At 37.3% G+C, this 14,300-nt stretch overlaps 1 protein-coding gene across 2 annotated transcripts in view; it reads left to right on the forward strand.

Moving 5' to 3' along the window:
* LOC126483813 (aldehyde dehydrogenase, dimeric NADP-preferring-like) overlaps window positions 1-14,300 on the forward strand; it is a 198,730-nt gene that overhangs the window by 174,487 nt on the left and 9,943 nt on the right. For both annotated transcript variants that reach the window (XM_050106999.1, XM_050107000.1), the window contains exons 9-11: window positions 10,727-10,842; window positions 13,470-13,605; window positions 13,744-13,894. In XM_050106999.1, coding sequence (XP_049962956.1) covers window positions 10,727-10,842; window positions 13,470-13,605; window positions 13,744-13,894 — 403 coding nt within the window. The remainder of the gene's footprint in view (window positions 1-10,726; window positions 10,843-13,469; window positions 13,606-13,743; window positions 13,895-14,300) is intronic.

The following is a 14,300-nucleotide window of genomic DNA, read 5'->3' on the forward strand; positions in this document are numbered from 1 at the left end:
TCGTAATCTCATAAACAAGTTGTCATAACAAATTAAGTTGACTGCCACAGTCAATGAGCACCTTCATCTCTCATTTACTTATTCATACATTATTAAATATATTATTGTTAATACTCTTCTTTAAAATGTTTTCATTCATTGTCACCCTCTGATTATTCTTCTCCTGCCATGCATTCACATGTGATATGTCCAAAGTCATCTCTTTCCCTTACACTTTTGGTTGCAATCACAGAACATGTGACCAATGGCATCACAATTGAAACACTTTTTGTTTGAATCCTAAGCTGCTCTTCTAGTATTTCTGTAACATGAGTCTTTAGCACCTTTCTCACTGGAGTCTCCAAAATTCTCATTGTTGTAACTTTCATTATTATTTTTTTTTTACATGACATCAAAGATTTCTGCAGTGCTTCTTTCTTCCTTAAATGTTTTCACACTTCCATTGTGATAAAACAGAAGTTTTGTGCCATAAATCACAGCTATTATCAATATCAGCATGCATGGCAACTTCTTTCATTACAAGAAATTATTCTTGAAGAGACTCTTCTGTTTCTTCTCTCACCAAGACACCAGTTGGCAGATCTCTGCAGCACTTGTTTGTGTGTCACATTCTTCTTGCAACATGTTTTTCAGTGCAATCCACACTGTAAGACCCTTCTTACCCTGAATAAAAACATCATCTAAACTTTCAAGTGATTTGTGTGTGTGTGTGTGTGTGTGTGAGAAAACAAGCATTAGTAGCTGACTCCAACCCATTAAAAATTCCATTTCCTCTCTGTTAATGATCCATTTTTTAAATGGATATCCATCACTGTCACTAAATGACTTAAGAATGCCATAAAAGAACAAAAAAAAATTACATTTATCTTGTGAATCTGCTGAGAATTGTGTTTCGGTTTTATCGCCTTTTCATAAATTTGAAATTTTTTCCATCTTGTTTTTGAGTAAACTCAGTCTTTTATCACTACTCATTTGGATTGCAACCTCTTCATCATCACCAACATCATCACCATTCTCTTCACATTCTGTGTCATTATTAGTTTTCACCACAAGTTTGTCAGTGTTGGGTAAATAATAACAAAGTTTGGTAGTCATTTCATTTCTGATAGCATCATCTGTACACAATATATTTCAGATTACTTCCAACTCTGCTTCTCAAAGTGCTGCTTCAATAAATGACTTCTTATCTTCAAGTTCACCAGAACTGACTGAAAACTAAAACCACAAAATTCCCTCAATCATTTCCGATATCTTCTGTTATCTGGAGTTGTTCTGAAACTTAACAAATGTTGAGATTTAATGCTTGTAACTGAGACAGAGATAATATTTTTATTCACTTTTTTTTATTTTTCCTAACATGTTCAATTTTCCTTTTGCCACAATGTTTAAAATTTCCCTTTGCACTGCTCTGCAACTGCTAACCATACTTAGAAGTGAATTCTCATTGTAGATCCAAAACCAAACCAATTACACATCGTACATTTGCTGCAGCAAAATGGTACTCAGAAAAGTTTGTCTGAAGCATCTTAGATTAGGCAGCAAAACAGCATCATTACTCAATAGTTGATTGCAGACAGAGCCATTAAATTTGTAGAAAAAATGGTCCCAACTTTCGTATAGAACTGTTTATTGTTCTCGCAGAGAGAACCTCTAATGCCGGAATCTCCAAGTGGGAATATCAACAAAATAGGAAAAGACTGTCATTTACCATAAAGATGATATGTTAAATTACTGATAGGCACAATTAAGACACCTACACAAAGCTTTGGGCCACAGCCTTCTTCAGTAAAAGAGAAACATACACCATTCATTCACACAAGCAAGCACACCTCAAAAGCACGACCGCCTACTCTGGCAGCTTGGGCCAGCATGGAATGAAATATCATCTTCCAATGGCACAGGCGCTATGGTGACTAGAGGACCTATGGTGGCCCATCAGAAGCTGGCAGGGCAAAGGGATCCCACCATTTCAGCTGGAGCTGCTGGCATCACAGTAATGGTGGTGGTGCTGTGGTGATAGCTGCAGGTTCTCTTTCCAGTGCCAGTGGTGTGGGACCCAATGGAGGCAAAGATGGCTGAAGCTGCAAGGTCCTCCTGGACACTGAATCAGCAAATGAAAAACCCACAGCAGGACCATACAGCCGACACAACTGAAACTTATTCTTCTGGCACTTCTGCAGCCTGGTGTGGCCCTGTCAGACCTATAAAGAGCAACCTATGACTTTGGTGATAACTCCTTATTCCCTGTGCCTATGTCTGCCAAAAACTCTGAAAAAGAAAAGAATGGTATCATTTACATTAAACTTAGAGCCCTATGGAAGACCACTGCAGAAAATGTAGCAAGTGAAGCAGTGTCCTGTGTTGCATGACTGGGAATGATATGACGAAGGGAAGAGCTCTAACACCTGCTCCCACATATGGCAAGTGTGTAAATTTTTCATATGATGCTTGAATGTTCAGACAAAGCATTCCACATGTAACGGAACCTATTAAAGGCTTTACTTTACCGAAGTATGCGTTACCCTCCAAATCCAACCAGTTTAACGAGTATTTATGATTATAGAAAAGTTATTGCGTATGTTAACGATGATTGCATAACATGCCTCCATAAACAGTCAACCCATTAAATTATACTGAATAACTGACCCACACAAAAGTTAATATCACTTGATCACTGATACAGCAAATGTCATCATGTAAAAACACTAAGTTCATCTTAAATAATTAATATGAAGTACGAAAAATAGTGGCCAACTTACTTATTTTGGATCTCCTTAAATAAAAATCACCCAGTGAAACCTATTTCTTCACTAGGACCGTTTTCACTCAGTATTCATGTAAACACTCCTATTTTAGACGAAAACCAATGTAATTCTTAATAATTCATGTTATTTACTTATTTATGCAAATTAGAGAAGTCAATTGGCAAACTTCTAAAAAAACTGCCTTTTTGTAACAAAGAATTATTCTGTCAAGTCAAAAAATCTGTCTGTCATTTTAATAACCTGTTAAATTATGTCACTCGATATAAATTAATAACTTTTCTGCACAAATTAGAATAACAGATGTACATGTGACTTATGAACTATATCTCTTTTTAGTAGTTCTTTGACAAGGTTATAAATACAAGCAGCAAGAAGGGAGCGGAGTCTGAATGTCACTTTAGTAAAGTGTGTATGTGTGTTATTGTTTGAGGTGGATAAACATTGCAAAGAACATGTAAAAGAAGTGCAACTTTGTTTTGTCATTGACTTTGGTGGACAGTGGAACTAAGACAGCCACCAGAGTAATAAATATTTGAAGTTTAAATATTTGTTGGTTTCGCTCATTATTTATCATCAAAAGCACATCAAAAACATGAGACCTCATCTTTTTACCCCTAGACAACCAGATTTAGAGCCAGCATTAGCATCGAGACACAGCAGCGATCCAGCAAGCAGCAGCGATTACCAATGCATTTTAATGGGGCCAAACTAACATCAAGTGCTAATAAGCTCCATAAATGGGAGTGAAATAGTGTGATTATAGCAGTATCTACGACTAGGCGACCATTACACACATCATCATGGATTGAGGGTGGAATGGTGCTGTCATCACATGCTTAATGCCGTTTGTGTCAGAAGACTGTTAAACTTCTGCTGATGTAAACTGGGGTCATTGTCCAAAACCAACAGCTCTGGTAGACCTTCGATGCAAAAAATAATTGTCAGATTCTTTGCAGTACTCGATGTTGAGGTGGATTGCATGGGTGCTACAAACAGAAACTTGTTAAAGGCATCTACATCAATAAGCTGATGGGAATTCCAGAAGGGACAAACAAAGTCTATGAGCAGATGCTGTCAAAGGGCACTGGGCTTGGACCAATCAGAAAACGTCTGTGGCAGAGCAGCCTGGTGTTCCACACATGCCAAACATTGTGAAGTCAATTGTTCCATTTGAATGAATATGCTGACCTATGTACAATGGTGGTGGGTGTGCTGCTCTGTGTGTCCAATGCCCCAAAATCCTTGATGGAGAAAGTAAAGAATTTCCTTCTGAAGCAAATGTGGTATAACCACACATTATAGATCATTTTCTGTACATAACACCCTGATGGACAGATAAGTTCTCCCAAAGAGTAAAATAACAATGTACAACCAGATCACTGATCTACTTAATTGAAAGTGGCCAACTGGTATGGAGTTACTGCAACAGAAGCTTGAGAATGGGGCCCACAGCCACTGCCTCAGTAATCTGTCAGCAGTCAGTAGAAAAACTGTCAAGTGTTTCATCATCCTGAACATCAATGTGGAAACAAGAACCTCTAATGTGTCAAATGGCAAGTTGATACTGACTGGTAAGTGAGAGAGCATGCCTGTCTTCAAATGGTTAGCTGTGGGCCTGTACAAAATTTTGTATTGGTAATTTGAGAGCAGCAGAGACAGCACTGCAACTTTTGCATGAACTTCCTTCTCAATTTGTGAGTAGTTGCACAGTACTTTGTCGAAGAGTTTGGATGTGAAGGCAGTTAGCATGACCAGTTATCCAACATTGTGAGGGAGAACAGCACCAATCCCATAAGAGGATGCATCAAGCCAAGCACGACTGGCTTAGTGGTATCAAAATTTACCAAACAATGGTCACTCAGAAAAGCATGATTCAGTTTCCAAAATGCAACCTGACACTTCAGAGTCTAGCCAATGTATCTAGGAGCTGCGACATTAATTGTGACTGCAAAGGGTGGATATCTTGACTGTTGATCACACATCCTAAATAACAGTCTGGAAGATGGAGTACCTACTTGTCTTTTATTACAACACTTGAGACGATTTACTGGGATTGGCAAGATGTCCATCAAGATTATGATCTGAACAACTAAGTCATCCAAATAGTTCAAACAAAAAAGAATGGTAGCAGAGTCAACTATGACAAACAAAACTGGAAAAATTGCAGGTGTACACACACTGCCAAAGGGCAACCCCAAAAACTTAAATAACCCCATGTTGGTGTTGATCTCAAAAACTTGATGTGACTGTACATCCAAAGGAAGCTGCAAATATACATCACAAAGATCAGTCTTGGAAAGTAAGCTGCCTACACCAAGTTTGTCCATTAGTTCCTCTGACCAAGGCAAAGGAAAAGAGTCAATCATAGTCTGCAGATTTACTACTGCCCTGAAATCTGCACATAGTGTAACCTGTCTGAAGGTGATGCCCACTGAGTGGCTGCTACAGGGGAAATCATACCATTGTCCTACCAAGATAAGAGTTTTTGTGCCACCTGATCTCTGATAGCATGAGGGATGAGCTGTGCTTGGCAAACCTGTGGTTGCACATTGTTTTTCATAGAAAGTGAGCCTCAGAATTTGGAAACTGTCACTATATTCCTCACAAAGTTCGGCTACCCTGTCCATTAGGCACACAGGAGTTTGCAAAGAGAATATTGTCTTGAATGTGCAAACCAAACAAATTAAAATAATCCATGCCAAAAATATTTTCACTGGCACAAGTGCACAAAACTGTGGATGAAACTATCTTGGTAATGTTATGAAAAGTGGCATGTAGGCTGCAAATACCTAACACAGGAATGTCATATCCACCATAAACAGGACTTGCCTGTGACTTATATAGCTTAGGCTTGCCTAACAGTTCATAAGTGCTTCTGTTCAACGCATTCACTGATCCACCAATGTCCAAATGCATGCATATTGCTAATCTGCAGAGTGAGAAACAACTTATTGGCTTGATGCTGAATGGAAAAACTGCGCGACTTCATCACTGTTGCACCTGATTTGCACTGTGTAATACTAGAACCACTACTGGGCTTGGAAAAAATTGCATTAACATTCATGAACTGAGACTTTTGAGAACATGCAAAGTGCATGCTGGACTTGCCTTTTTTAAGCAGGCATCTTGAATGTGACTATGCTTGCCACAATGATAACACATAATGTCATAATGGGGTGGAGTCATTTTGTGTTTTTTACCCACTACTTATAGCCAATGTATTGCAGAACACTCCCAACTCTGCTTCTGAAAATGATGCTTCAATAAATGACTAGTTAGCTTCAAGTTCAACAGCTGTTGACTGAAAAATAAAATCAGAAAATTCCTTCAGACTTTTCCAATTTCTTCTGTCATCTGGAGCTGTTCTGAAAATTAACCTATGTAGGATTTAATCTTTGTACTTGGGGCACAGATTATATTTTTATTTACTTTTTTGATTTTTTCTAGCACTGCCATTTCTAGATTTTTTTTCTTCGTTGGCTATTTCTCCTTTTGCCGAGTGTTTAAAATTTCTCCTTGTGTCACTCTGCTATTGCTAGCCATGGTTAGCATATGAATTCTTGTTGTAGATCCAAAAGCAGTCCAATTACACATTGTTACATTGTTGCAGCAAGATGGTAATCAGAAAAGTTTGTCATAAACATTGTAGATTAGTTGGCAAAACTGTGTCATCACTCATTCAGTTGATTCCAGACAGAGCCCCCAAAACTTGTATGGAAAACAGATCCAACTTTTATGTAGAACTATTTATTATTCTCAGAGTTACAAACTCTAACACCAAACAATTCTCCCCCCTGCCAGAAATGTGCTGGTGTATGCCTTCGTCAGCACACTGGTCAGCACTAGGAAACACTGTGTAGCAGGCACAGAAACTAAGCACATCTACGAAAAGAGTAGACCAAGCATGCCGGTAATGCCCACTGGGCAGCGTGTGTATAGACTGCCACCATAGACTGAGCTCTCAGTACCTCAGTACGTCACATCAGGACTCATTTCACATTGCACCTCAATACGTCTCACTCTGCTCTGGTCTTCCACAGTGATAGTCGTTGCCTCACACCTTAGCTAGCTGTGAGGGAATGTCAGTCATTGTATATAGTTCTGATATGGACATGGACCATCATTGAAGTTAAGTACTCAATTTGTTCCTGTAATAAAGTGTATTTTAACCAAGTGAGCATTTTGTGTTGCAGTGAGAAAAAACTAGCCACCCATCTGTCATACCACCCTCTTCTCATCCAGCCAGGAACACAAAACATTACAGGAGGGCACAGTCATAACAAGAAGTAAAGATTAAATTCATTTTTCCCATGAATATTGTTTCTCTGAGAATAAACAAAACTACTCTCCAATATTTGGTTTCTCTGGTGTGTCACCAGTCTCATCAGTAGTAAGACTATTAAACATCCTATCCGAAGGCCAGAATTATACCATATGATTGGAGACCTCTCACTGAAATGCAGAAGTGTTGGTTCATTCACAGGTATACACAAAAAAAAAGAAAACTTACTGGCTTTCAGAATGAATCCTTTCTCAAACTCTAGTGCATGTACATGCCCCCCCCCCCCCCCCTCCCCCCTCCCGACACACAGAGACATACCTGAGGCTCTATGGTGCTGGCTGAATACATGGCTCTACCCACCACATGCAACCCCTCACCAACCCCCTTCCATGTGCCAAACTGCAATGAACTGCAATCTTGGCATTGTGCATCTTAGCCAGCACCATGTAAAGGCACAGATTCTCTCTCTCTCTCTCTCTCTCTTTCTTTCTGTCTGTCTACCCATGTGTGAGTGTGTGTGTGTTTCATGAGATACCACAACAAATAAATTATGGCAGACAGCTTGCAACTAATGCATTTTACACATACTTGTCATAAAAATTAATCGTCTTCTTATAACTCAAGAATTTTCAGTGATTCATTTGTCATTTGATTTAAAAATTTCTGCTTTTTGTTTTCACAAAGTAAAAACCTGTTCACTTTAAACAAATAATAAGTCAAAGTAAGTGCATTATCTTCTTTATTTTTTAGGTAACTGAGGTCTTTACTAAAATTTAGATGTCAGCTCTGTACTGTATGGAATCTTATAAGTGAGAGCATGTCATTAATTATTATCAGGATCAAGATAAGAGCCAGCAAGTTTCCTTTGAAACAAATAACTTAGTCAGTCCTGTGCTAGGCCTTTCTTTATTGACACAAAAATTTGCTTACAGTTCTATAGAAAGATTTTAAAAGTTTCTTAATACAACAAAAATGATGTTCGTCTAGGAGTGGTTTATGTCCAACACAACTGCTGGCTTTGTTATTTAACAAAAATTAGCCAGGTGTGAGTACGACTTGTGCTCTGAGGGTTCCATACAAACTTACTTATATATGTAAACCATTAATCAATCCCAGTAATCGAGAATCTTGATGATTTTTGTCCATTATTGGCATTTATATTGGCAAGATATTGGTCCCAGGAATTCCAAAACTCTACAGAATATTTTAATTTTAAATTTGAAGTTGGATAACAACTGACAAAAGAAATATTTTTGATGTGGTATAATTACAAATTAACAATTTTTAGATTTTTCCCTTTAGTTGTACTGTGAAACCTTGCTTCTTGCCAAATTTCATAATTTCACATAAATGGGGAGTACCCTACAGATTTTGATGAGTGAGTTTGCAAGTATCAAAATATGTGACATGAATGGCCAAATCTTTTGATTGCCTTGACTTAGAAGCTTCAATTTTTAATGGTACAATACGACTGTAGTCCTTAGTATGTGGCATAAATTTCAACTTGATCCCTATACCTGTTCCTGAGAAAAAAAGTTTTTAATAGTCAAACAGACAGACAGACAGATAAATGATAAAGTGAATCTATAAGTGTTTGTTTTTATCAATTGACACATGGAAAATTAAACAAGATCTGAGTAAAGCTATTGTCAATAAACACTTGCTGAATGTATTGAGCAACAGAGACTATGGTATCTATAGGTGACTTAATTACTCTAAAACCAAATTTACATGAAACATCTGCAACTTTGTTCTGCATAACTGAATTGATGCACCTACAAGGTCACAAATTGATTCTTATCACTGTGAATCAAACAAAATGAGCAGCAATTAGCTCATATGTTGCATGTGTGTCTCCTGTGGTCTAGAACCTCTTTGAGGAGTGCAAGGAATATTTTGCAATGAAGGTAGAATTGAAAATGCAAGTTTCCATAAGTGTATCAACATACATGTAGTGGCAGGATACTATAAGTCAAGTCCTGTACATTTTTATTAGGTAGTAATAAGTATAATACCTGTAATCATATGTTACTATGAAGCCCCCACTTAAGCACACACACACACACACACACACACACACACACACACACACAGAAGGCGAGAGAGAGAGAGAGAGACACACCCACTACAATAAGTGGCTTGTATGAGTGTGAAACATTTATGGTGTGAGCTTGTCAACATACTAGAATCACTGCAAGATGTGAGCTTGATAGTTCATGGAAAACCATAGGTAATATCATAAAATCTTCCCATATGCATCTCTTGTAACAACGAACATTGAAAGTTTCTGGTTAGTGACTGGAATTATGTATATGAAAACTGAAATCACAAATGACACAAATGAGCTTTTATTTCTTACAATTGACAGTTACATCACAGATTCGATAATTAGCAGCATTTCTTTCCTACAAGACTTGAATTTCCATACTGCTGAAGCCGGCAGCCCCTATCTGGGTCATGTTTATTTGCAGTAGAACAGTTAACTGTTCAGGGATAAAATGCAGTCACCCTGAAAAGCATCTAACAAATAAATTTAACCTAAAAGGTGTGTGTGTGTGTGTGTGTGTGTGTGTGGCGGGGGGGGGGGGGGGGGGGGGAGGTGGGGGCGAGAGTCATAAAATATAAGTGTATCTTTTATCTTTCACTGCCAGATCAAGACAGTTGTATCTACACATATAGCAATATGCTCTGGGTGAAAAGGATTTTTTGTTAAATCCGATGTAGTAATACAAAAATATGTGCAAATATTTATCTGAAACTAGGTGTAACAACCTCAAATGGGGCATACATACAGATTCCATAGTCTGTAGGCTGTCATAAAACATGTTTGCCATAAATGTGATTAGCAAATATTGTAATAATGTGTGTGCACTAAAAACTGCTTATTATTCATTATTTTTGTCAAATTTAAACTATGTAATAGAAACACGGGGCTCATCAACATAAACCAATATAATCTCATTATTAATACTATAGAAAAATCTTATCAGAATTATTTGTGATGCCAAACCTAGAAAATAATGTCAGAAACTGCTTTCAAAATTAGGTGTGTGTGCCATTGTACGTGTATTTACATTGAAAATAATATTGCTTGTGGAAACAATAAATCCAAAATTTAACTGCGACCTTCATCAGCATGATGCTAGAAGTTCAGATACTACGTAAATTGCCACAGAACAGTTTTATATGAAAAAAATGCACTTCATGCTGGGCTGAAGCTAACCGATGCCCTACCAAAACTCTCCCTACTAGCAAGTTAAAAGCTCACATAAAAATTTTTTTATTGAAAATACATTTTTCTCCCTAGATGAGTATTATATGTTTATGAAAAGTGCTTTGTAAGTATATCAAGCCCAAAGTTTTCAGTAATTCATCAGTGATCTCATGATAATAAAAATATTTGTAACACTTATTTGTATATTGACAAATATAAAATGCATTAAAATGTAAAATTTATTGTTCCACACAAATGTTTAGTTTGTAATTTGTTTACTGGTGTATTCAGAAGAATAATCTGCATGATTTCCTGAAACTGTGTTATTTATAGGAATTGTATTTGATTATTCAACATTCAATCAGTATTATTATTAATATTATTATTATTGTTATTGTTGTTATAATTGTCATCTTACATTCATAATTTTTACTTAAATGTTATTCACAATTCTCTGTTCCATAGACCAAAGCCTTTGACACTTTATATTTTTTCAACTGACAAAACTGTACAAAATCTGTTTCTGGAGCAATCAAGTAGTGGTTCAGTCTGCATCAATGACACAGTATTGCATTTGGCAGGTAAGTTAATGTCTTATGCTAATGAAGAATAATCTTTCAGACACTACAGCACAGTTAAGAGACAAACTCTAGAGCAGGAAATGACTGCTGTAATTGACATTACCCTTTAAAAAGATTTCAAATTTTTTGCTCAGTTTATTCAAGTTAACCATTTTGCACTTACACATAAAAGTGTATTGTTTTATGTCGTTACTGTCATTGGAAAGTTATATTCATCTTACCAATATGTGGGTGAACTGGCTGAGTGTGACAAGGTGAATTTAAGAACTGATCAATTACGAGGTGCATTCAAGTTCTAAGGCCTCCGATTTTTTTTTCTAATTAACTACTCTCCCCGAAATCGATGAAACTGGTGTTACTTCTTGACGTAATCGCCCTGCAGACGTACACATTTTTCACAACGCTGATGCCATGATTCCATGGCAGCAGCAAAGGCTTCTTTAGGAGTCTGTTTTGACCACTGCAAAATCGCTGAGGCAATAGCAGCACGGCTGGTGAATGTGCGGCCACAGAGAGTGTCTCCCATTGTTGGAAAAAGCCAAAAGTCACTAGGAGCCAGGTCAGGTGAGTAGGAAGCATGAGGAATCACTTCAAAGTTGTTATCACGAAGAAACTGTTGTGTAACGTTAGCTCGATGTGCAGGTGCGTTGTCTTGGTGAAACAGCACACGCGCAGCCCTTCCTGGACGTTTTTGTTGCAGTGCAGGAAGGAATTTCGTAGGATGCACCTGTTACCATAGTGCCCTTTGGAACGCAATGGGTAAGGATTATGCCCTCGCTGTCCCAGAACATGGACACCATCATTTTTTCAGCACTGGCGGTTACCCGAAATTTTGTTGGTGGCGGTGAATCTGTGTGCTTCCATTGAGCTGACTGGCACATTGTTTCTGGATTGAAAAATGGCATCCACGTCTCATCCATTGTCACAACCGACCAAAAGAAAATCCCATTCATGCTGTCGTTGTGCGTCAACATTGCTTGGTAACATGCCACACGGGCAGCCATGTGGTCGTCCGTCAGCATTCGTGGCACCCACCTGGATGACACTTTTCGCATTTTCAGGTCGTCATGCAGGATTGTGTGCACAGAACCCACAGAAATGCCAACTCTGGAGGCAATCTGTTCAACAGTCATTCGGCGATCCCCCAAAACAAATCTCTCCACTTTCTCGATCATGTCATCAGACCGGCTTGTGCGAGCCCGAGGTTGTTTCGGTTTGTTGTCACACGATGTTCTGCCTTCATTAAACTGTCGCAGCCACGAATGCACTTTCAACACATCTATAACTCCATCACCACATGTCTCCTTCCACTGTCGATGAATTTCAATTGGTTTCACACCACGCAAATTCAGAAAATGAATGATTGCACGCTGTTCAAGTAAGGAAAACGTTGGCATTTTAAGTATTTAAAACAGTTCTCATTCTCGCCACTGGCAGTAAAATTCCATCTGCCGTATGGTGCTGCCATCTCTGGGACGTATTGACAATGAACACGGCCTCATTTTAAAACAATGCGCATGTTTCTATCTCTTTCCAATCCGGAGAAAAAAATCGGAGGCCTTAGAACTTGAATGCACCTCGTAAAGCAGTATACGTATTTGAAATTTTTCATCCTTAAGGCTCTTTACTAATAATACCATCAGTCTACTAGAAATTTTAAAAACCATTGTAGCATGTTATTAGATATAGTTTATATCTGCCTCCCTGTGTTGTTCCTCTTCATTGAGTTCCTTCATTTCTCCTGCACATTTTCATTCGTAATGGGGTTTATTGAATGTAAGGTAATATGGAACAGTTTCTAGGTGTACTGCTGGTAAAATTGGATAGTTTTCATTAAAAGCACTAACTATTTACATTCTGTTGTTCAGTAAAGTGCAGGGTATTTGTTAATACAAAAATTTTGTTACTCTTGTGTTCAGAATTCAGGGAAACAGTGTGATGTAATTTACGTACATGTACACAACCCTGATAATCACTGAAATATGTCTATAGATTGACTACAGCATATTTTTAGATTCATGAGGGAACACTGATTTATAAACCCATACAATAAATCTATGTTAAGTAATTAGTAACTGAGCTGCAGAAAGAATATTTTAACAAAGGACTAGAAAAACTGATAAATATAATTTAAAAGGTCATTTAATAGAAATGTTGGTAATCACTTCAGTTCTTTAACTAATTTTTTGTGAGATAAACCATGTTTTTATAGCTCCACCTTCTGAAAACAAATTATATTTCTCTCCAGGGACAAATCCATTTATAGTGTGTGTAAGATAATAGTTCTTTGCTCATTTCTGAGTGTACTCTGAGAATCCAAGTAAGAATGAAGTTGTTGATGTGAAAATCATAAAAAAATCACACACAACATACCATGAAAAAGTAACAATGTATGTCAATAGATCAAAACATGTTCTCTGTGAATAAAACATATCAGTAAATACGGCTTCTTAAATTTGAAACTTTGCTGGCACTTATTATGAAAGAAATTAAACACACAGAGGATAGCACATGACTGTTAATTGAAAGTGGGAAAAATAATTTATGTTTTACATAAGGTAAATTCATAAAATTATGCTGCAGTTATTACTTCATTTTGCTGACTACAGTGTTTACCTTTCATTTAGTTGAAGCACTTCCTTTTGGTGGAGTTGGATCTAGTGGAATGGGGGCATATCATGGTGTCCATACTTTCAACACTTTTACTCACAAGAAAAGTTGCTTGGGGAAAAACTTCAATCCTTTAGTGGAAAAACTTAATTCGTAAGTAGCCTACATGTATTTAGTGAAAGTAAACAATAAAGTATTCCTCCACTGATATTACAAACTTAGATAATAATAGCAAACAAATATCTTTTTTGTTATCTGTTTTGAAATTATCTTTATTGTTTGTCATTTCAGGATGAGGTACCCACCTTACTCAGAGAAAAAAATAAATCTTATAAGTTTTATAATGAAGAAACGCCGTGGAATAAGTTTCAAATATATAATCCATTTTATAATGTTTGTGTTGGGTGTTTTAACAACTGTTGCCATCTGGGGAATTGTGCAGGTAAATCAAAAATACATATAACAAACAAGTCCAGGTTGGAATAACAAAATTATTACAAAAAGGATAGATTGCTACTCACCATGTACAGCAGATGTTGAGTCCCAGTCAGGCACAATGAAAAGGCTACTAAACATTTAAGATTTCAACCAAAAGATATTCTTTATAAACAGCAAGCACTCACACATTCACAAAAGCACAAATCACACACACATGATCACTGGTTCTGGCCATTTGGTAGTCATGTCACATTGGCCAGAGACAGTGGCCATACGTGAGCGAGTTGGCTTGTATGAATTTGTGTCCATTTCTATTTCCAAAGAATGCCTTTTGGCTGAAAGCTTAAAAGTTTAGTAGTCTCTTCATTGTGCCTGTCTGTGACTCAATGCCTCCTTTTGTAATGAGTAGC

Source organism: Schistocerca serialis, chromosome 6 (genome assembly GCF_023864345.2).
Source record: "Schistocerca serialis cubense isolate TAMUIC-IGC-003099 chromosome 6, iqSchSeri2.2, whole genome shotgun sequence".
NCBI classification, from domain to species: domain Eukaryota; kingdom Metazoa; phylum Arthropoda; class Insecta; order Orthoptera; family Acrididae; genus Schistocerca; species Schistocerca serialis.